This window comes from Andrena cerasifolii, chromosome 14 (assembly GCF_050908995.1).
Source record: "Andrena cerasifolii isolate SP2316 chromosome 14, iyAndCera1_principal, whole genome shotgun sequence".
In the NCBI taxonomy this organism is placed as follows: Eukaryota; Metazoa; Arthropoda; class Insecta; order Hymenoptera; family Andrenidae; genus Andrena; species Andrena cerasifolii.
Window position 1 is genome coordinate 242,020 of NC_135131.1, and position 23,026 is coordinate 265,045.

At 43.7% G+C, this 23,026-nt stretch overlaps 2 protein-coding genes across 2 annotated transcripts in view; both read left to right on the plus strand.

Annotated features, from left to right (window-relative positions):
* Positions 1-23,026, plus strand: part of LOC143376215 (glucose dehydrogenase [FAD, quinone]) — a 349,600-nt gene that overhangs the window by 164,266 nt on the left and 162,308 nt on the right. The window contains exon 5 of the mRNA XM_076826304.1: positions 21,071-21,331. Within this exon, the coding sequence (XP_076682419.1) occupies positions 21,071-21,331 (261 nt within the window). The remainder of the gene's footprint in view (positions 1-21,070; positions 21,332-23,026) is intronic.
* Positions 266-18,650, plus strand: LOC143376537 (uncharacterized). The gene is made up of 3 exons (XM_076827015.1): positions 266-1,376; positions 1,455-3,133; positions 18,559-18,650. Exons 1-3 carry the CDS (start codon positions 277-279, stop codon positions 18,648-18,650), a joined length of 2,871 nt encoding a protein of 956 aa, XP_076683130.1. The 5' UTR covers positions 266-276.

Genomic DNA, 23,026 nt, shown 5'->3' on the forward strand with positions numbered 1-23,026 from the left:
GTGTAAGCAGAAACTGTGTCGGATGATTTTGCGCGCTAATTCGTCATACGCGCGAATCATAGAAAGAATTATGCTGTATCGGCAGAAACTACACAGAACCATGCTGGGACGGATTGTCGTTTTTGCATGCGGTGCATTCGAGGGATGGGAGTACGCCAAAGGAGTTAGGCAGAGATACCAAACCATGGTATCAGTCTTAAAAGCGCACTCTAAACTGCACAAAGTCTCAAATCGCTGCATCGTGTTGCGCGGAAAAGACACATTCCATTTACAACCATGGGAGAATTCGCGGAAGTAGAACGTCAATTGTTGGATCAATCTGCACGATTGATTTCACGCGAAGAGTACCTCGCGTGGGAAGAACGGTGCAACGAGTGCATCGAATCGTTGGAAGAACACAGCAGAGTGAAACGCCCGCGATTATCGATCGGTGTTCAGCAATCGCTGATTACTCGAATCGCGCGGCTCGAAGGATTAAAATATTCGTTGCGCGGACGTTTCGTGCATGAAGGTGCCGGACATTCGAGCACAGGACTTTTGTGGCGCGAAATAGACACTGCGTTCGATAGTCGCGTATTAACTGGTGCCGTGTTAAATTCGAATTATATCGAGCCGCGCAACTTCCTCCAGGATGCGGGGACCATTGTGCTGGAGCATGTGCGGGGCGCTTTGAGGAAACGCCGAAGCCTCAAAGTGAACACTATGTTCAACGGCGAATTTGTGGCGGGGGACAAACATGCCTGTAAAAGCATCAATACCCGGAACTGCGAACTCTTCGGTACATTCGATCTACAGGAGTGGTACCAACGATGTGTCATCGAACCCACCCTGGCATCGTTGGAAGAGTTCCAGGAACGCGATAGCGGATGGGCATTGACGAGGATTCTCAACCTAACCGTCAATGTTAATAAGTACAATCCGCTGCGTGCCGGGTGTCACTTCAAGTTGCCTCGGAAATTGTCGCTGAAGAAGGCGACGATTAGTGTGCAATCCCCGGACAATGCAAGTTTCGCGTGGGCAGTGGTTGCAGCTCTCCATCCAGCCGAAATACACGTTGATCGCTCAAGTTCATACCTCAACTATGCATCCGTGCTAAATCTCCAGGGCATTCAGTTTCCAATATCCCTGGAGCAGCTTGGGAAGTTTGAGCGGCAGAACGGCATCTCCGTCAACGTGTACACCTTCGGGATGGAGAAAGGATCGACGGTCTTTCCGTTGCGCCTCACCAGCCAAAAGAGGGATCGACACGTCAATCTGCTCTACACGCCGACTCATGAGCACGGCGATGTAGGGCACTTTGTGCTGATCAAGGACTTATCCTGGCTGGTGAGCGCACAGTTGAGAAAGAAGAAGGCAAAGAAATTCATCTGTGATCGGTATGTATATAAACTTATGAAACGTTGAAAAAATATCGTTGAAAAAAAAATTAAATAAAATTTTTTTAGTTTTTGCAGATGCATGCACTACTTTGGATCTGCCGAGAAGTTGGAGGCCCATTCGCTGGACTGCGGGCAAATGAATGATTGCGCCATCCTGTTGCCCAGCGAAGGAAACAATCTGCTCAAATTCAGCAACCACTGTATGAAGGAGCGGCTCCCCTTCGTGGTGTACGCCGATCTTGAGTGCATCATTGAAAAAACAGAGGACAATCACCGAATGGGTGAAATGAATAGTAAATTGCGCGCGTATCAACACCATAAAGTGCACAGCATTGCATATTATATGCATTGCTCGTACGATACATCACTGTCGACGTATCGATGTCGCCGCGACGCGGATTGTGTTTCATGGTTCGTCAACGAACTGGAAAATTTTGCAAACTTCGCCAAACTCATTCTGACCAGCAATGTTCCCATGCTTGATTTAACTCCCGAACAATGGACGACATTTCGCGATGCAACATACTGTCATATTTGCGAAGAACCGTTCAAGGCTGAAGATGTACGAGTTCGCGATCATTGCCATCTATCCGGACGGTTTAGAGGCCCAGCACATTCGGAGTGCAATTTAAATTATAAAAATGCGTTTTACATCCCTATAGTTTTCCATAATTTATCCGGCTACGATTCGCATTTCATTATCGAGGAAATAGCTACCGCTTTCGAAGGCAGCGTTGACGTATTGCCCATAACGAAAGAAAAGTACATTTCATTCACAAAAAATGTTGAAGATACGGCTGACTCAGACTCGCGAAAATGTATTAAATTGCGATTCATCGATTCGTACAAATTTCTCAAGACCAGTCTCGACAAATTAGCATCTTTTCTTAGCGCGGATAAATTACAAATTTTACGATCCGAATTTGAAACATTATCCATCGAAGATTTCAATTTATTGACGCGAAAGGGTGTATTTCCATACGAATACCTTGATTGTGCGAACAAGCTGCAGGATCCATGCTTACCACCGCGCGAGTCATTCTACAGTTCGTTAACGGGTGAGACTGTATCCGAGAGCGATTACGCACACGCCGAGATTGTCTGGCAGCGTTTCGGAATTAGAACCTTGGGCGAATACAGCGACTTGTATTTGAAAACAGATGTCTTGTTATTGGCAGATATTTTTGAAAATTTTCGCGAAAGTTGTATCAAGAGTTACGGATTAGATTCAGCGCATTATTATACTTTACCTGGCCTTACGTGGGATGCCATGCTAAATCATACCAAAATTACATTCGAATTGCTCACAGACGTTGATATGGTCATGTTTATCGAACGCGGTATACGTGGCGGTTTAAGCCAATGTTCCGGAAGATACGCACACGCCAATAACAAGTACATGTCATCGTACGACCCATCAGAACAGTCATCGTACTTGATGTACTTTGACGTGAACAATTTGTACGGATGGGCAATGTGCCAGCCCCTACCATACGCCAAATTTCAATGTGTGGAAGATGTCGCAAATTTTGACGTGTCTTCAATCGCTGTCGATTCGCCCATGGGATACATTCTCGAGGTAGATCTGGAATATCCGCAACGTCTGCACGACGCTCACGCCGATCTACCGTTCTGCCCGACGCGTGCCAAACCACCTGGCAGCAGACAGGACAAGTTACTCGCGACGGTATACGATAAGCAGCGTTACGTTATCCATTATCGCAACCTGCAGCAGTGCCCGAGTGACGGTCTTCGTATTACAAAGATACACCGCGCGCTTCAATTCGCTCAATCTCCCTGGCTCCGCGATTACATCGAACTCAATACACGGTTTAGAACATGCGCGACAAACGACTTTGAAAAAAATTTGTACAAATTGATGAACAACGCGGTATTCGGTAAAACTATGGAAAATGTGCGAAATCAGGTGGACATAAAACTTTTAACACATTGGGAAGGGCGATATAGCGCGCAGGCAATGATCGTGAAACCGAATTTCTACAGCAGAAGTGTTTTTTTTTTGGAAAATTTAATAGCTGTTGAATTGCGAAAACTCGAGGTGAAATTCAACAAACCGATATACGTGGGTACATTCGTATATACATTCTAGACATATAAAAAATTTGTTTGTACGAATTTCATCACGAGTACATGTCTCCCCTGCACGCTCAAAATTGTAAAATTCTATACACAGACACTGATAGCCTCATCTATCACATTCAATGCGATGATATCTACGAGTCCATGAAACGCAATATCGATAGATTCGACATAAGCGATTATCCTACTGACAATCCATATAATATGCCCCGCTTAAATAAGAAGGTTCCGGGGCTGATGAAGGACGAAAATAATTGGATGATATTGACCGAATTCATAGGTCTTAGAGCGAAAATGTATGCACTCCGCGTAGATGGCAAAAAAGATACGAAAAAGGCGAAAGGCGTCAAGACCAACGTCATAGCCAGAACGATAACTTTCGACGACTACGCGCAGTGTTTGCAAAAGGAGATCGAAATGGTTCGCAGGCAATCATGCATACGGTCGAAATTGCACAAAGTGTACACAATTTCGGAATCCAAAATCGCTCTAAGTCCATACGACGACAAGCGGTATATCGTACCCGATTCAACTGACATGCTGCCCTGGGGACATTATACAGGGTGTCCCACTAAGGAATGGGCAGCGCGATATCTCTTAAAGTATTGTCGATAAAAATATAAAAAAAATAGGGAATTGCATGGTTCGAGTGGGCCCATTTATTAGCGCGAACGAATTTTGTTTTCGATTATTATTTTAAAAGATACGATGGTCAAGTTCGGTTTTTCAAATGGAACTATTTTTTTTTTGAAGACCTGAGTTGATAGTGCGTTCCAAGATAAATTCAATAAGCTTTAATGTATACACTTTATTTCCACTGGTTTTTAAGATATTGCGCTTGCAAATTTACTGATTTTCACTGCAAGAAACCCCTCTGGAATGGCAAAAACCGGGGGCGGTCTTACTGGCGCCACGGGTGGCACTGCCTGTTGAAATGGATACTTACCTGCCAAAGGTCTACGCCAGAAATGGCAGGCCCAAAGGCTGGGCAATTCTTTTCCGTCAGAAATGCTACTTAGGTAGGTACATCTGCGGTATCGAGAAGCGTATCGTTACTTTTATTTCGCACTTGCTTCTACGCTCGGATGGCCGGTTCTTTTGGGAGGGATGCAAGTTGGATTGGTTAGGTTAGGAGGAGTGAAAGTTGCTAGACTAAATTTCAACCATAGGGAGCAGATTGTATCAGAACCAATCGGATTTGCATCCCTCACAAAAGAACCGGCCACCCGAGCGTAGAAGCAAGTGCGAAATAAAAGTAACGATGCGCTTCTCGATACCGCAGATGTACCTACCTAAGTAGCATTTCTGACGGAAAAGTATTGTCCAGCCTTTGGGCCTGCCATTTCTGGCGTAGACCTTTGGCAGGTAAATATCCATTTCAACAGGCAGTGCCACCCGTGGCGCCAGTAAGACCGCCCCCGGTTTTTGCCATTCCAGAGGGGTTTCTTGCAGTGAAAATCAGTAAATTTGCAAGCGCAATATCTTAAAAACCAGTGGAAATAAAGTGTATACATTAAAGCTTATTGAATTTATCTTGGAACGCACTATCAACTCAGGTCTTCAAAAAAAAATAGTTCCATTTGAAAAACCGAACTTGACCATCGTATCTTTTAAAATAATAATCGAAAACAAAATTCGTTCGCGCTAATAAATGGGCCCACTCGAACCATGCAATTCCCTATTTTTTTATATTTTTATCGACAATACTTTAAGAGATATCGCGCTGTCCATTCCTTAGTGGGACACCCTGTAGAATACCATTGTAAAATAAAAAATTATTGTATTTATCAACTCGTTCTTATAAATAGCGGAATTATTGCATAAAAATAAAATAAAATTCTTTGCACATATATAAAAATTATTATATTTATTAACTCGTTCTAATAAAATAGTGGAATTATGTAAAATAAAATTGCTCACACATATATATCATTGTATTTTATTGAATCATGTATTATTATTATTATTATTTTACAATACATTATTTTTATTTATCCAAGAATTGTGTGATTTATCAAACCCCAGCCACTTGACGTATACCTTATCCCCCTTTCTACGCAGCACTTTTTCCACTAGATACACATCAGGATCGGTGACGCGTTGCAGCTCGTGTTCATAGAATCCTTCGGCAACGGGTTTTCCACAGGAATCGACGAGCAGATACGTCGCGGGATTAGTTGCCTGTACTTTGGCTATCTCGAACACCTCCGTTGTCCAATTCGGCGTATAGCCTTTATCGAAGATGGTTTTCAATTTGCTCACGCGCACAAACTCGCCCAACTCAAATCTCGCTGGAGCAGCGATCTTTAGGTTGCTGTATACGGTGACTAGCAGCTTGTCGGCGATCGCAGGGGTAACATCGCTAGGACGCATTCCGATGGTTCTATGTTTTCGCGCCTTATACTCTGCAAGTAGACGCGGTAGCTCATCGGTCCATCTATAGGTTCCATTGAGCGTAAACAGTTTCCACATATTTTTCTTCAAAGTTCGATTGAAACGATCTACGACGGAGGCCTTCATCACCGAATACGTCGAATAATGATTAATGTCGTGCTTTTTCAAGAGTTTCTGCACATCGGTGTTGTAAAATTCTTTTCCTTGATGGGTTTGCAAATTTTTCGGATATCGATCTCTAAATATCTTTGCAAACGCTTTAGTCACCTCAGCGCCACTTTTAGTCTTGAGCGGCAACGCCCATGCATACTTGCTCAACACGTCGATGACGGTGAGTATGTAGTGGTGACCCTGGTTGAATCGCGAGTATGGACGCATTTCTACAATGTCAGCTTGCCACAGATCGTCGTATCCACGCACTATGAGGCGCCTCTGAGGAAAATGTCTTCGAGCTGGAGCGTGCAATTCCTCCACAAGTTGTAGATTCTTGTGGCCATGGTTTTCTTCACTCATGGATTTCGATAATGGCTGCATGTTTGATCGCAGATGTATCTTTGCCACGAATGATGTGATAATTATCGTGTACGTGCATCACGTGCTCTCCACCGCCCCAAGGAAATTCTGGACAAGTTCAACCGTCTCGCCTGATTCTCCTTCGCATTGTTGCTGCGGGATAGGATTCAGTGCTTGCGATATCTTTTGAACGCTGTTTTGCAACGTCAGCATATCTCTCTGAAACGCGACCAGCTTCATCTCTAATTCTTCCTGCTGCTCTCTCAAAAGTTTAATGCTCTTTTCCACATATAGTTTATTAACGGCATCTGTGTCGGCGACCTGCTGAGCTACGCGTCGTATCTTGCGCGATTTTGCATCAAAGTCGGCACCGGTCACGCAAGGAGCGTTATCACGCATATAATTTCGAAGCATGCCGCTCCATTTGTAATAGTCCATTGCAGCTGCTCCACTCTTCTCGAGCGATACCCCAAATTTGTTGATCGGCATTTCGACGCATACAGTGCACATCATCGGCGTGCGGTTTAATTTATAATGAGGCCTGCCTCACGGAGTTCCTCGATAATCGATAGAATTTCGTTGTCGGGCGAGTTGTTACCCGCCTGACGCGACGCTTCCAGCAAATGCAATCGACCCACCAGCTCGTTGGGATCATCCCAGTGCACATAATCGATCTTGTTATCGTTTACCACCATGACTCGTGGTGTCCTTAGACCTTTCCCCGCTTTACTGGTCAATGCACGGGGTAGTAGTGGCGCAATTACATGTTTGTACTTGTATCCCTTGTTACCCAATATGGGATTTTGTGCGCTATGCCCACGTCTGTGAGCATTCGTCATCAGCAGTATACTTTTGTATTTTTGTTTATCTGCATCTGTGTATATAGCATCATCGGGAATTCTCTTGAAAATCAGTTCGTACAGACCGGGCGTTTCTCCATATCTTACACCGTCTATGATTATATTATCATCCTTGTCCATATCGAAAGCCTTACCCCCCAGCATCATTCCACTACCACCAAAGTGTACACCGTACACATAATCTATGGTCGTATCCCTATCACCACTTAGGATTGCGCTCATGTATTTTTGTCCCAGCGGACCGAAATGGTTGCGAAACGTTTCTTGCCCATCGGATGTTTGGAGTTGCTCTCTAATAGATGCTGCAAGCGACTCATCGGCAGAAGTTTCATACACGTCTTCGTCATCATTGCTTGTGAGTGACTGTACATCGGGAAATGTATTTATTGACGCAGGAGGAACCGTGGAATCGTTTGATGCGACATTCAACCGTTTCCGCTTCGATTGAACTGGTGTGGAGGTTACGAGCGAATTTTCCAATGACATGTATGACTGTATACTACTTCTTTTACGCGATGCGTTCCATTTCGGCCGGATTTTTGTTTTAGGCGTTAATGTTTCAATGCTCATACTCGTCGCAGGTGATATGTCAGCTTCTGTCTCAGCAGTATTTTCCACAATATGTTTTAAGGGCTCGGTAATAGGTTTAAAGTATCTTTCCAGCGCGATATCTTCATCCATCTTGTCAGGCTTCAAAGACTGATGTTTCCTGCGAATGGATTCGCTGGTTTTTGCAATTTCCATCGCTATTCTCTCGCGATCCTTAATCTCCTGACTACTAATCATCATTGTATCGCAGACGTTGCTTTCCCACCGACGTGTTGACGACGATTGAGCATCTCACGGTACCGCAAACTCGTTAAATCCCTTTCTATAACGTCCATTGGACATTGCGCTATCTTTATCTATCACCATGAAACCATACTCCCGCTGCCAACAATTATGACACAAAGCGCAGAAATCCTCGTAAGACATATCAGTGTTTACACGATCGTTGTACACATGTTTCAAGTTGGTACCATCCTGCTTAAACAGTATCAACAGATTCGCATTGTCGCGTATAAGATGTTTGGGAATCTTTGCATACGTCTGACAGAGATAGAAGCAGTCGACGTTCGAGTGGCGCCCCATTGCAAAGTATTCCCTTATCGTATCTTGCTTGTCGCATGCCACGTCATCAAAGATAAAAATGGAATTCGGAAGCGATTCGCTCGGTGGGATGACGTCACTGTTATTTGAAAATGTAAAGTAGCCAATTTCATCTATCGGAGTCAATAAATTCTCCAAATACTTATATTTTGGCTGTTGCAACGACTTGGAATACACGTACACGTTCTCGAAGCACACGCCGTGAGGACTTTCCAACAAGCTGACCAGCACGTTGGTCTTTTCACAATTTGATGGGCCACAAATGAGGCAGCGTATAGTGTTTGGTAGCATGCTATCGTGTCTGCGTCTCGTTTTCGGAGACATCATTTGCGATTTATCGTCAAAATTAGTCACGCGTATCGCCACAGGTTGTCGCACGAATCGCATCCTCTCCGTGAACTGCGAAAAATGATTTTGATACGTCGAAGCTGCGGAGCGCTCTATTTATAGGCTCGCGCCGAAGCAAAACAGCTCATTATTCAAAATGCTTCTGATCCTTTCGGATAATTGTGATATTCGAGACCTAACCGCTGAGCAGTTGAAATATATACCAAAGATTATTCTACTGCGAGAGTTTCGCAGACACATCGATCAGTTGTGGGACAGACACCCTGAGCATATAAAAGCCGATTCTGAGGTTCAGCAGTATCGTCGGTGCTTGGAACATTATAATCGCCCTTGGCAGCGAACGCATATCGACGATCCAGCACCATTGATTAAAAACTGCAGCGAATGTCGCCGAAGAGAGTAAAGAAAGGTTGTGGTCTGTTAAATCGGGCGATAAACGCGTTACCTATCGAATTACATATTCCGGGATATTAGTTTTGTGGTCCAGGAACTCATCTGGCAAAACGATTGGCTAGAGGCGATCGAGGCATCAATCCGTTGGACGCAGCGTGTCGCGAACACGATATTGCATATTCGCGTAGCAACGACCTCGGTGAAAGGCACACGGCAGATAAGGTTCTCGCTGACAAAGCGCGAAAACGCCTCGTTGCGCGAGACTCGACTCTGGGTGAAAGAGGTGCTGCTACAGCTGTTTGGGCAGCTATGAAAGCTAAGACGAAAATCGGAATGGAGATGAAAACAAAACCCCGCAAAAGGACTGTAAGGAGAGCATCGCAAAAGCGGATACTTCCGGTGGCAAAACGAGGTGGCATATTACCACTTCTCCCGCTGCTAGGTGTTCTCGGATCATTAGCCGGTGGAGCAGCGGAGATCGCCAAGGCGGTAAACGATAATAAGGCGGCGCAACATCAGCTGCAGGAAATGCAGCGTCATAATCGCACCATGGAAGGTCGCGGACTTTATCTCGCACCATACAAGTGCGGACAGGGAATATCGAAACAAAAAAAAAAACGCCGAAAAGACAATAAAAATGCCCGAGGGCGTAACTACAGATGCGCAATTGGGGGAGTTGGCAAAACGTATGCGTATTCCATTTTTTAGAGGTGTTTTTATGCGCAATGCACTACCTATTGGAGGAGTACGTCGAAACGAGAGCGATATCGTGAATTTGGATAATGTCGAGGGACCGGGGACTCATTGGGTGGCTTATGCGAAGAGGAGGCGTCGAGCTGTATACTTCGACAGCTTTGGCAATCTTCGACCGCCTAAGGAATTGGTACAATATCTGGATAAAGATGTCGTGAAAATCGAAAACAATCACGCGCCTTATCAGGAGTACAATCAGAGCAATTGTGGTCAACTATGTCTACGCTTTCTACAAACGATTGCCCGCAAATTTAAGGATTTACTTCTCACCACTTTGATTCAGTACGAGTCCAGTCGTACAGCTTGGAATACGTCGTTAACATTCACTCTAACCGGCAAGAGTAGCACCCTCGCGGTGAGCTACTTTCCACCCATAGATTTGAGCGACGATGATTACGAGCTTGGCCTAACAACCCTTGAAACTTACCATACAATACCCAACATCGACTCGAGCAACGATAAATTCTACTTCACCACAAACTATGAGACCAACAGCAGCGTCGACACCATCCATGAATACATTACGATTCCCCACGGTTCATACGAATTAGACGCCATTGCCAAGTATTTGAAACAACGATTACTCGAGCGGTATCCTCAAAAACTCGATGGCACCGATGCCAACGATGGCAGCGACAACGATGAGTATCCTATAGTGTTGCGCCCCAACAACAACACCATGAAAAGTGAGCTGTACTGCTCGTTCATTGTAGACTTTACGAAGCCCAATAACATTGGATCGTTACTGGGATTCTCGACGAATCGCGTATTAGAACCGGGACAGTGGCACGAATCGGACGATCCGATTAATATCATGAATGTGAACATTATTCGCGTAGAATGTAGCGTGACCGCTGGCGCGTACAGCAATGGGAAGCGCGTACATACGATACATGAATTTTCTCCCAGAGTACCGCCGGGATATAAGATATCGGAAACGCCCGCGCAGATCATTTACCTTCCAATCACCGCACAGGTCATTTCGGATCTAACGATACGCGTTGTGGATCAAGACGGACGGTTGCTTGATTTTCGAGGTGAAGAGATTACCATCAGACTGCACGTATGACGACGTCGATGATAATACATGTGGTGCGGTCGAATGAGATGCTTGTGTTGAACGACTCCAGAAACACGTTTCTTCCAAACGAAATTGTTTGCAACAACAACAACAAGTAGAAGAACAACAACAACTGCAACAGCTCTGATTACGCTAAAAAGAAGAGGCTCAGTGCTGCGAACATTGCATTTTTGAAATCGCTGGGATTCATTGTACGCAATTAAGTTGAAAAATGACCGACATTCTAAGCATTGGCGCGAAGCCGACGTTTAATGATCGCATCGTCAAGCTTGAGACTCACACATACAACCCTTACGTCAACACGACGTTTGGATACAGCGATGAGATAAGAATTCCTATACAACAACAGGATTTATACACATTACCGTGTGAAAGTTTCCTCTACCTGGAGGGGAAATTGACGATAAATAAGCCGAATGATGTATCAACGGTGATGTTGGGGAATAATTGCATGGCATTCATATTTGATGAGATTCGATACGAACTGAATGGTGTGCAGATTGATCGTAACAGAAACGTTGGAATAACTAGCACGCTTAAAAACTATGTATCGATGACATCTGATGAAGACAAAAATATGGAGAATGCGGGATGGGGCTTGAAACGGCACGATGAGCTGATAGTGAAAAATCATCCCGCTCAAATATTTGTTGGGATTTTGCGAGGACTACAAACGCATGGTTATTAATGCACGTCACGAATTGATTTTAATTCGATCGCGCAACGATAACAATTCTCTAATAGGATCGCCGACGTTGGAACCAGAAATTGAATTACTTAAAGTGCAATGGCGGATGCCTCACGTGACGCTGAACGACGTTAATAAGCTGTCATTGCTACATGCTTTGGAAAGTGGACAAAACCTGAGCATCAGTTTTCGCTCGTGGGATCTGTACGAGTATCCTCTCTTACAGAGCACGACCAAGCATTCGTGGGCCGTGAAGGCAGCTGCACAGTTGGAGAAGCCGCGATACATTATTTTTGCTCTACGGACTGCTCGAAAGAATGTGATGACTGAAGATGTTACTCGATTTGACCACTGCAAATTGACCAATGTAAAACTTTTTCTCAACTCGGAATTTTACCCGTACGATGACATGAACTTGGACTTTGACAAGAATAGGCACGCCATCTTATTTAACATGTATACGCATTTTCGTAAATCGTATTACGGACATAGTTGCAATGAGGCATTATTCACCGTGGCCCAATTTTTGCAATTTGGCCCCCTCGTGGTGATTGATTGCTCGCGACAAAATGAGCCGATCAAGAATAGCACCGTGGACGTGCGCATAGAATTTGATTGTAAAGAAAACGTACCTGCAAATACTACGGCCTACTGTCTGATTCTGCACGATCGGGTAGTTGAATACAATCCGCTGACAAATGTGGTGCGCAAAATCAATTAAATTACTGCGCTATCCTACGAAAGGGAACAATTCTCTCGCACTATATTTTTGGGAGTTCGATGCCACAATATCTTCTTACAAAATCCGACAAATCGAGCATCCGGTGGTTGGTGGCAACACATCATGGACTACGTTGGGAAGATGGAGACGTTCCGTACAGTATGGCTAAACAGCTAATTATGAAAGCTGTAGCCGATGCGATCGACGAGGAAGATGACACACCCCATGTCGTATACGTTAAAGGGCTGCAGAAACGCGATTGGCTCGTGGATTTCCTCGATGAAAATACGTGAGCGGACGTGATCATCGAGACGCTAGACAATGACTACGAGGATATCAAATCCCTAAATAAGCAAAACGTAGTTAATACTCTCCGATGTGGCAGACACGCAAAGCACTGTGCCATGCAAAATGTATTTAAAATATTCAACTGGTGGTCTAAACGCCAGAGGGAAATACACAAATAAAATATAATCAATTTTTAATGCATAACTGTTTTTTCTTCACCCTCCTCAACCTCCAACCTTCTGCATGTACGCTAGATTAAGACGATAGTTATAATTATTATGTACAAGTAGTACGATTCCTGATCAACGCGGTACCATACACGTATGATAAACGTTTGATAGACGTTCAGAGTGGTACGTTAGGCGTTGTAAGTGGTACGATAGACGTTGAAAGAGGTTCAAAAGACGTTCGATACACGTTCAGAGTGGTACGTTAGGCGTTGAAAGTGGTACGATCGACGTTGAAAGAGGTTCAAAAGACGTTCGATACACGTTCAGAGTGGTACATTAGGCGTTGAAAGTGGTACGATAGATGTTGAAAGTGGTACGATAGACGTTTGATAGACATTCAGAGTGGTACGTTAGGCGTTGAAAGTGGTCCAATACACGTTTGATACACGTTCAGAGGGGTACGATAGACGTTGAAAGTGGTCCAATACACGTTTGATACACGTTCAGAGGGGTACGATAGACGTTGAAAGTGGTCCAATACAGGTTTGATACACGTTCAGAGTAGTACGAAAGACGTTGAAAGTGATACGATAGTCGTTGAAAGTGTTACGTTATGTGTTGAAAGTGGTTCAATAGACGTCCAATACACGTTCGATACGCGATCAAAAGTGGTGTGACCTAGTCGAATGATGTGTCCAAAGAAGAAGGGAGAAGAATTCGATGAACATGATAAGTGCACTCTGAGGATGGTTAGTGAATAATTCGAATATGTATAGAAGGTGAGGATGGTCAGCGAAAATGCAAGTGGCCTGTGATGAAGATGGCGAAGAACAAAGGCATCCTACTTTGCAAAGCTATGCAACTTTAGGCATGGGCCCACATGTGGGAGCTTGGAGATGCAGCGAGACCAGTTGTCTTCAAATCGTGGTCAACGTGCAGTCACTTTGACAGTTCTTTGAAACACTTTTTTCATTTTTTGTGTTACGTGAAATTGCTTTGAAGAAGATTGCTTTTGAAGGATATTATCAATCGTTCAACGCATGGAAATACAATCGATTAATACCGTAAGTTTCAATTATCATATTTTAGTGAATCGTTGTGTTAGTAACTTTGAGAATTATAAGAAAACTCGGTTTCAGATTATGTCATTGCCCATGAATTTGAAACGTCCGGCTACCGCTGCGATCACCGCTGCTGCGGCAGTTATCCATTCATCCAGCCCGAAAATGTATGTGGCCTGTCGAAATGTTGCGGTTCAAACCGAAGCAATTCGATGTGCAGAACTTTATGAGGCGGAAGCTAATCAGGATGGCGACATTTTGTTAAAAGTTTTTAAAAAATGCGATAATCCAATACACGACTACTTCGAGGATGATGAGGAATATTGGATGCATCAAACGTTTTTAGGCGATTTCGATGATGATGATAATGTACAAATAATTATATCTCGGAATAATTATGCGTATCACCCAAAGAGTGTGGCTTGGCGAAACGTCAAAGCGGAAAATATTGAATTTGATACCTATAGGAATAAAGTATCGGGGCTTCGGGCTAGTGTTGTTGCAGTTCAAACAGACCCTGTGCAAGTTCCTATTGATTTACCATTAACTAATCTATTTGCTGACGATGTGATCGAGTGGGATAATTAAGCCAAATAAATTTTAATTATTTTTTTATATTCTATATTATTCCTTCATATTATTCTTTTAATTTTATGATTTGTAACAATATATATCTTAAACGTATATTATTTCTCCATTTCATTCACCCGTGTTCCTCCTCTCACCGCCTAATTTTTAAGATTCGCCGTTTCAATAATTATTATTTCTCTGCGTTGAGAAAAAAAGATTTCTGCTGACGCTGCATAATTCTATTTCGTTCTTCGCGCTGCCAAGTGACGTCACCCTGCACGGCTGCTCCAGAGGAGTCGAATTACGCGTGATCGCGCGAAACGCAGCGACGTTAAATCGGAACGCTTTGAAATACTGTTAGCTTTAGAATGCATGCGATTCTATCCCCTATGTAGTGGTGTCCCTTTCCCTCCTAGAATTTTAAGTTTAAAGTAATTCTCCGTCTCTTTCCCGCGAAGACGCGGTGTCGAGAAACGCCGATCTTTCCCTACATCGTCCGAAACAATTTCTGATGCATATTGGTTTGGAAAAAAAAATTCTAGGACAGTCCCCACCCTGGGTTAGGTCTGAAAAAATTTTCGGGTGGGCCAAGTTCTGATAGAGATTTTTTCGGGGGTCAATGCCTCCCTCTGAAAAATTTCCGACGGTCTGGAGAGGCCTCCGCGGCGGTTCGGCCCGGACTGATCCCCTCCACGATTACGGCTTCCCCCACTCCGCGGCTCGTGCGCGCGCAACCGCTCTTCCACTCCCCGCAGGCCCCGCGCCAATGTTTCTCTTCGCCGCGCTCCTCCGCGCGCCCTCACTTCCCACCGCCCCCGCGCTCCCCTCAGAGGACCTGGTCTAGAACCCGCCTAGCCTTACTACTACCAACAGTCCCTTTCCTCGGGTTCCAATATGGAAATAAACTGCAACAAAAGTTCCTGCAGTTATGGTGGTGTCGAAGAAAAGTGGTCCCACAATTCGCTTACGCGATATCGCGCACCAGACTCCCACCTTCGCCGAATGAAGGGGCTTTTCCCGGATTTCCCTTGGATTCGCCGTGGACCAGTTCCTGCTGTTTTGGTTGTTCACGTGGCCATCTAAGCGGAACCATGCTTCGTCGGTGAAGAATAGCCTATCTGAAACAGAAAATCCTTCTTCCTCCAGAAGATCTAAAAACCATTTACAATACCTGCGTCTCAATACCCGAGATTGTTTAAAGTAGTACGTCGTCATGAAACGTAGTTAAATCAGCTACAAGCAATACATATATTTTCAATTAAACGATGCATCGCTGGAAACATCGACGAAAAAAACGGTCAAAGATGAAATGCTAAATCTTTTGCGAACTCGCATTTTGTTAACTACAGTTACCAAAGGATTTATGCCTCATTTTAATTAATAAATGTTAGAATTTTGGATGAATATGGAATACAATTTTGTTCCCTCAAAATCTCAATGACAGTTGAGTTAAGAACTCTGCGAAGGCGCGACCGACGACGTGACCAGGCGTTGGCTATCGGGCGGTTCGTAGCACTCGGTCACCGGGGGCTCGGAAACCAGAGCTTCGAGACAGGTTGGCAAAATTCGGACGAGATCTCGATACCTCGAGATTCTCTTCAAATTCCGGCCGAAAGTTTCGAATTCGCTTCAACTTTTATTCGAATTAGGATGTTCTGGAAAGTCTTAGACATCCTTTGAATATTGTAAAATTATATTCTATGTCTCTGTGCAAAATAGACGACGGTTTTGAAATAATAACCCAGAACTTCCTCGTTTGAATAACACACGAAGCGATTCGAAATGTTCGTTACCGAAAACCGCTGTAGTTGATTGATATACGATGTTAGAATTCTGCCGTTTTTATACATAACCAGAAACAGTTCCTTGATGTGCTACCTACAAAATCAGCTCATTTCTAGAATGGTCGCTGTCAAATTAACGTCGCAAAGAGCTATTCGGAATTTCCCGGCTCAGGTAAGCGAGCCGGGCGCTCCGCGTTTATGGCCGGTTTACCACTCGCACCCCAGATTACTGTAACGAGGTTTGAAAACAATGTGTCGACTGGTCTCGTACCCGTCTCAATTTCCATAATTTTAGCTACAACAGGGTTGGCTTGATTTTTCGCCACCTGCGTATCAAAGCCACAATAGTGACGTATCGTTTCAAAAGATGATATTAACGTAAGTCACCCCATAGTGGCGCACACCGGGCTCAAGAACATGGTTCCAAATTGGAATACGTAATTGCTACTACCACATTTTCGAAAAGAATGTGGGTTAGTCCGTAGTTCGCTCTCACAGTCTCAGTTAACGATATTACGCATAAAATTAGTTTGCAGGATTGAAAGCCCGTTTCGTTAAAAGTAGTCCGATTTAATTTTTTTTGTCAATTTAATCGGGAGAATGCAAGAAATCCATTGCTGTCACTTTCATATTGATACGATGAAAAATAAAGAAATTCTGTTTTTGTATAATCGTTGACACATCGCCGAGCAACCTCGCGCTGCAGATTAGACGGGTGCCGACGAACGATACAATGTCGCTCAGCTCGAGGAGCCGACGGCTTCGATCAAAGCCGCTCGAGGCTCGCCCAGCTTTAAATAACTTTCGGATATAAATATAAATGAAAGGGAGAACATTATTCGAAGCTTCTGATGAATTCCCGTCGAATGAAAACATTATTTACGGCGCTTCGTATAATAAATAACTTCGGGTTATTTATATTTGATTGGTTTCAAATAAAATTTCTGCCTTTTATTGGAAACCAATTTTTTATTTAAAATAATTTTATGTCCATCTCTGGTTCCAACTACCACTACTGCAGGGTGGGGAACGTACCCTTCCATGCGGCCGCCCGGTCTACTTAAAACGTGCAGGCTGGATGCGCGTGATCATTACGTGGTCCCCCCTTCGAAGTGACAGAAAATTGTAACCTATATGCTACATGACAATAAATGTTTATTGGCTATTTCGTTCTTTTGCGCTACATTTGTGAACTTTGTATGACTTAACATCCTTCCAAAATATTATTAATTCGCCGCAACTGTATCTTTATGAAATCTGGTACAGCATATAGGTTATGTTTTCTGTCACTTCGAGGAGGGGACCACATTATAATGACGCGCATTCGGCCTGCGCATTTTCATGTACCATTCCAAAAGATGACATAAACGGAAGCCACTACAGGCGTCGTGTATAATATCTAAAGCGTTAAAACATTCAGACACAACAATTTTAGAAAAAATTCAAAGAATGCTAGAGAAACAGCGTCACATCCTATTAGTTACCCCTTACTTCCGATCTGTGCATGCACTACACTAAGGATAAAATCGCAGGAAAGGAAACGAATTTGTGAAAGTAATGATACAGGGACAACTAGCCTACTGTTCATCGGCGCCATGCATTTTAAAAAGAGCATTATATAAAGTATTTAAATAAACAGTTTGCAAAGGCTTCTCGCAACAATTATGGTTAAAAAATTCAAAAAAGAAAAATTAAGTAAACGTAAAATTTGGTAAACTTTCCATCATTAGAAGGGGACAATTTGTCCCCATTTTATGGCGCAAATTGCATTCCGATATCTTTTGTAGTTCAAAAGTTATGCGAAAAATGCTCCAAATTCATCAGCTCGGGCCACTAACGCGTCAGTGAGGTCTAATACCGCTGCTGGACCATTGCATACGTGGATAATGGGATCGACGCGGTTGCACTCTTAAAATGACTACCGTTTTCTTGCCCGTCTGCTACGTCAAATTTAATATTCACTGACGAAAGTCAAAAGCACCCTCTACTGGCACCTAAAAGCCCCTACACTTTTGTCATTGGCTGACAGATGGCGGAAGTATCGGCGCATGATTGTAGTGGAATGCGTCCGTGAAGCGGTGTTGCCATTGTACAAGTTCGCGCGCGCGCGGGCTGCAACTTATAACGTTGACCCTATAACGTTCTAGAACGGGTCGTTCCGTTTGTCACAGGAGATTCCACGAATAGAGCGGTTACTCGTGGAATTGTGGGATTGGTTCGGGTGGCGTGAGATAAAGAAATGAATTTCAAGAAACGAGAGTCCTTCTTTACCATAAAATAACAACAGTAATTTATTCAAAATAAAGGGTTTGACGCTTGGTCGGATCTGAACATATATTACGACATGGTGTCTTGGGAATTTGATTATAAATTGTTCGAGCAATTGAGAATTGCGTAATGACGTATTGGTCAGTATTAAAGTAACGAAAATTACGCTTGGTCGATAAGAAATAGATTTACGCTTCGGGCGGTATTAAAGTAACGAAAATTACGCTTGGTCGATAAGAAATAGATTTAGACGCTTCGGTCGGTATTAAAGTAACGACAATTACGCTTGGTCGATAAGAAATAGAATTTGGCCCTTTGGTCGGTAGGGCTGAACGCAAAGATTCGTTTTTAGACGATTTCGGTATATAATGGTTAATTAGTTAAATAGTACGATGCTAGATCGCTAATTGAACAAGAGTCTCGACGCTAAGTCGGTAATATAAATGTAATACAAGGAATGACGCTAGGTCGTTTGAATAGGGTATTCGAGAGGATTCCTTCTCTCGATTTTGTACTGGCTTCCTGTTGCCTATCAGCTTGCCCACGCTTTCTAGAATGGAAGCCGAGTGCTAGTTAAAGCGATTTCGGATGGTAGCCAGGTAGCCGGTTGGGGCGTCCCCAGATGGAAGTTGATTTGGTCGGCGTCCTTCCTTCAAAATGGTATTTTCTTCTGGTGCCTATGAGCTGGCCCACGCTTTGGAGTAGGAAGCTGGGGGGGGGGGCTAATTAAAACGACCTCGGAATTGAAGCTGAGGGGGCTAATTAAAGCGACCTCGGAATTGAAGGTGAGGGAGCTAATTAAAGCGACCTCGGATTTGAAGGTGAGGGGGCTAATTAAAGCGACCTCGGAATTGAAGGTGAGGGGGCTAATTAAAGCGACCTCGGAATTGAAGCTGAGGGGGCTAATTAAAGCGACCTCGGAATTGAAGGTGAGGGGGCTAATTAAAGCGACCTCGGATTTGAAGGTGAGGGGGCTAATTAATGCGACCTCGGAATTGAAGATGAGGGGGCTAATTAAAGCGACCTCGGATTTGAAGGAGGTATTAGGACGTGGATTTAAGATAAACTGAGCGGCTACTGTTTGGTTCGTTGGCAAAACCAAGTCTGCTTTTAGGCTGCTGGCGCGCCTGTATTTATACGGTTTGGCGAGACTTTGATCTCGCCAATGACTTGCTTCGCGAACTCGCGCACCAATTAGAATTAGCATCCGGTTTCCGCCGGTCGTGCACTAGACTTGAGTTATTTGGCGTCCGGTTGAACGCGCGGTCTACGCAAGCGCGTTTGGTTCGTTCGTGGCACTGAGTTCGTCGTTTGAAATGGGGTGGTAATGCGCGTGCGTTGCGCGTTCGCTAGTACCCTGTTTCTTGTTGGGTATCATGGCGCTCGCAAATCCTTAGTACTAATATTACAAAACAATGATTAATATGAAATATTAATGAAAACAATTATGGCGGTAGGTAGCGGTACGTTACAACCCTGTACACGTGAAGTAGTGCACGGGTACCCGTGTACTAAAAGATACAGGGATCGAGGTACGGATACGTTTAATACACGTGTACACGTGTATTTAAATATCTATTAAACCAGCAAACTCGCCTTCATTAGATCGGCGGCCCTGGACTACCGTCCTGAGTCGACACTACGGTACCTACACCGCCTCCCCCCTCCCCTCTCTGTAACCTCTCCGAAACGTGGTAACAGTTGTACATATCAATCAAGCGTTTAATTAATAATATATTATATCGACTAATTGTTAGATACAGAATCACGAAGTAGAGAACTTACGTTTAAAGAGCTAACTGGAGGGCAGGTTTACCTACCTGCCACAGAGCACGAGAACAGATATTTCATTCACACAAGGGAAATTGGCGCAATAATAGATTGGAATGCAGTCACGAGAATCCTTAGGTATCTGAAGGATATTAAGAGTAATATTATAACTTATATAGTCGTACGCATGTGCCGTTAATAGTGTATTACGATGCGGCCTGACAAACGGATTTACTGACGAAATCATTGGGATTAAAAATGTACAATATCCATCGGGACAGATTGATGGGAAGTCCTGCTCATTTAAAAGATGCAAAATGATTGTCTTTATACGATTTCGAGGGTGGTGGTGGGGGGGGGGGATATGTAGGACTTTTATACCGCATTTGCGTTGATGGGACTGATGAGCACCGATACTTCTCGCTGTGTGTGTGTAACCAGAGAGAGATAGAGAATGTTTTTCATTTTCATATACATGTATGTAATTGATATGTAATACATTTCCAAAGTAAAACCTAAGTATAATTACAGACGTTATTCACTTGTTTGTTACCCCACAAACCAACAATTAGCTTTGTTACTTTATACGTCCTCCGATTTCTTAAAACTGCGTGACAACTGAAGCAGAAACTGTCTCCTTACAAAACGTAGGACTTGCTGCACTGCGTCCCCCTGCTTTTAATGTGCGCCTAAGCCCACCATTCCGTAGTAACAGCGTTGGGGAACATGCGGTTCCAACAAAAGAAAAATCAATTGTTATTCACTTTAAACTGTTCACAGGTTACGATGCTGTGGACCTAAACGGAAGAACTCATACTGGATTCGCCATTGCTCAAACTACCTCAAGAAATGGTTCACGACTTTCAACAGCCCGCGCCTTTCTACGCCCTGCTAAAAATCGGCCAAATCTCCATATAATGCTCAATTCCACTGCAACCAAAATCCTTTTCGACAACAACAAAAGGGCAGTTGGCGTAGAATTCTTCCATGACGACAAGATTCATCGCATTTCGGTGGCCAAAGAAGTTATCGTAAGCGGAGGTAATTACTTGAATGTCAATTGATTTGATTAAAAATACAATATAAATAAAATGTAAGCAATTAAGCAATGTGTGTGGCATTGAAGGTCATAGTATACCATATAGTTGAATTTGTCTTGAAAGTCGCGTTCGTATTAGGTAATCAAATATACAGGGTATCCCAAAAATGGTGGAGTTCCTTGGAAGGGGTGACACAGGGAGTAATTTGAAACAACTTTTTCCTTAGTGAAAATATTTTCTGAAGCTTCGTTAACGAGATATTAACAAAATAACCCGACCAATCAGAGCGCGCGCCATCCGCCCGAGCTGCCGTGGTAGCGTTGGCTACGTGGTAAGCGGGAAGTCTCGTTCGAGTGGGCGAGTATGCTAGTCGCATAACCTCTATTCGGTTTCTGCAAGCATAGTCACTTCTGACATTATTTTGTTTAATATGTTTGCTACTGAGGGTACCTTTAGTGGGCCCCGGGAAACCCTCTCATTTCTGGAACATCCCGATTACACCCAAATTGCGGCAATTTAACAGTATTTATTGTGGTTTAGGAGCGTCGCCTTTCATGGCGTCGCTCCCATCATCCTCTCAATTCTCATGTAAAGGTAATAGCCGGATAGGAATTGAGGAAAAGAAAAGGATGAGCTCTCAGCCGCTCACTGCATCTACTGAGAAAGAATTCCAGAAGATATTGAAAAAACTGGGTGTCCGAAACCAATGCCCAGTTACTCCTAACCTAAATGTCGAAAGGAAGAAAATAGAGGGCAGGAGCGAGCATTCTACTCACTACAGGATCAAGGAATGGAGTTTCGGCTGACTCCTAAAAGGCCTGTGAGTCCACAGTCTCTGACTAAGCATGGTGGGGTACGTTCCCCAACCCTTACACACAACCAGTTTGACTTGCTCTCCACGGAGAGTGCAATTGATGGAGATGATTCGACAATGGAGGTTGGGGATACAGAGGTTATGTCCAACCCTCCTGTTAATAGTAATACTACCCCTGATATATCTAAGGCAGCAACGAAGAATCACGCCACCCATCTGAAGGGTAAGTTAAGACCCCCTCCTATATATTGTACTGGGATGTCAATTAAAAGCTTATTACAAGCTGTCAAGGATGAGATCCCTCGAAAAGAAATTACGTTAAAAGATATAGGCAGTGACACCCCAACCATCAGCGTGACGGTGATGGATTATTACATTAAAATGAAGGTAATTCTGGAAAATCTTAATATCAAAATTTAATTCGTATACACCTAATCATCTCAAAAACAAACTGCTGGTGCTCAAAGGCATACAGGGAGATTTTAATGAGCAGGATATTAAGGATGAAATCGATAGCCTGGAATTACAGAACGTAAAAATAATTAAAATTTCTAAAATTAAGTTAGGGCAGGCTGAATGCGCACCTACACATTTCCTAGTGCAGCTTTCACCGGAAAGTATCCCAAGTAGTATCACCAAACTGAACAGGCTAGCTTGTCAACGTGTACATTGGGAGCCCTGTAGAAAGAGCAGTCTTCCAATGCAGGAATTGTCAACGAGTGGGCCACGCTAGCGCCAACTGCAGATTAGGGTATAGATGTGTAAAATGCCTGAATAATCATGGTCCTGGCGAATGTTCAGTGGAAAAAAATGCAAGCACATCGCAGGCGGCATGTGTTAACTGTGGCGAATCGGGTCACCCCGCAAGCTATAGAGGTTGCA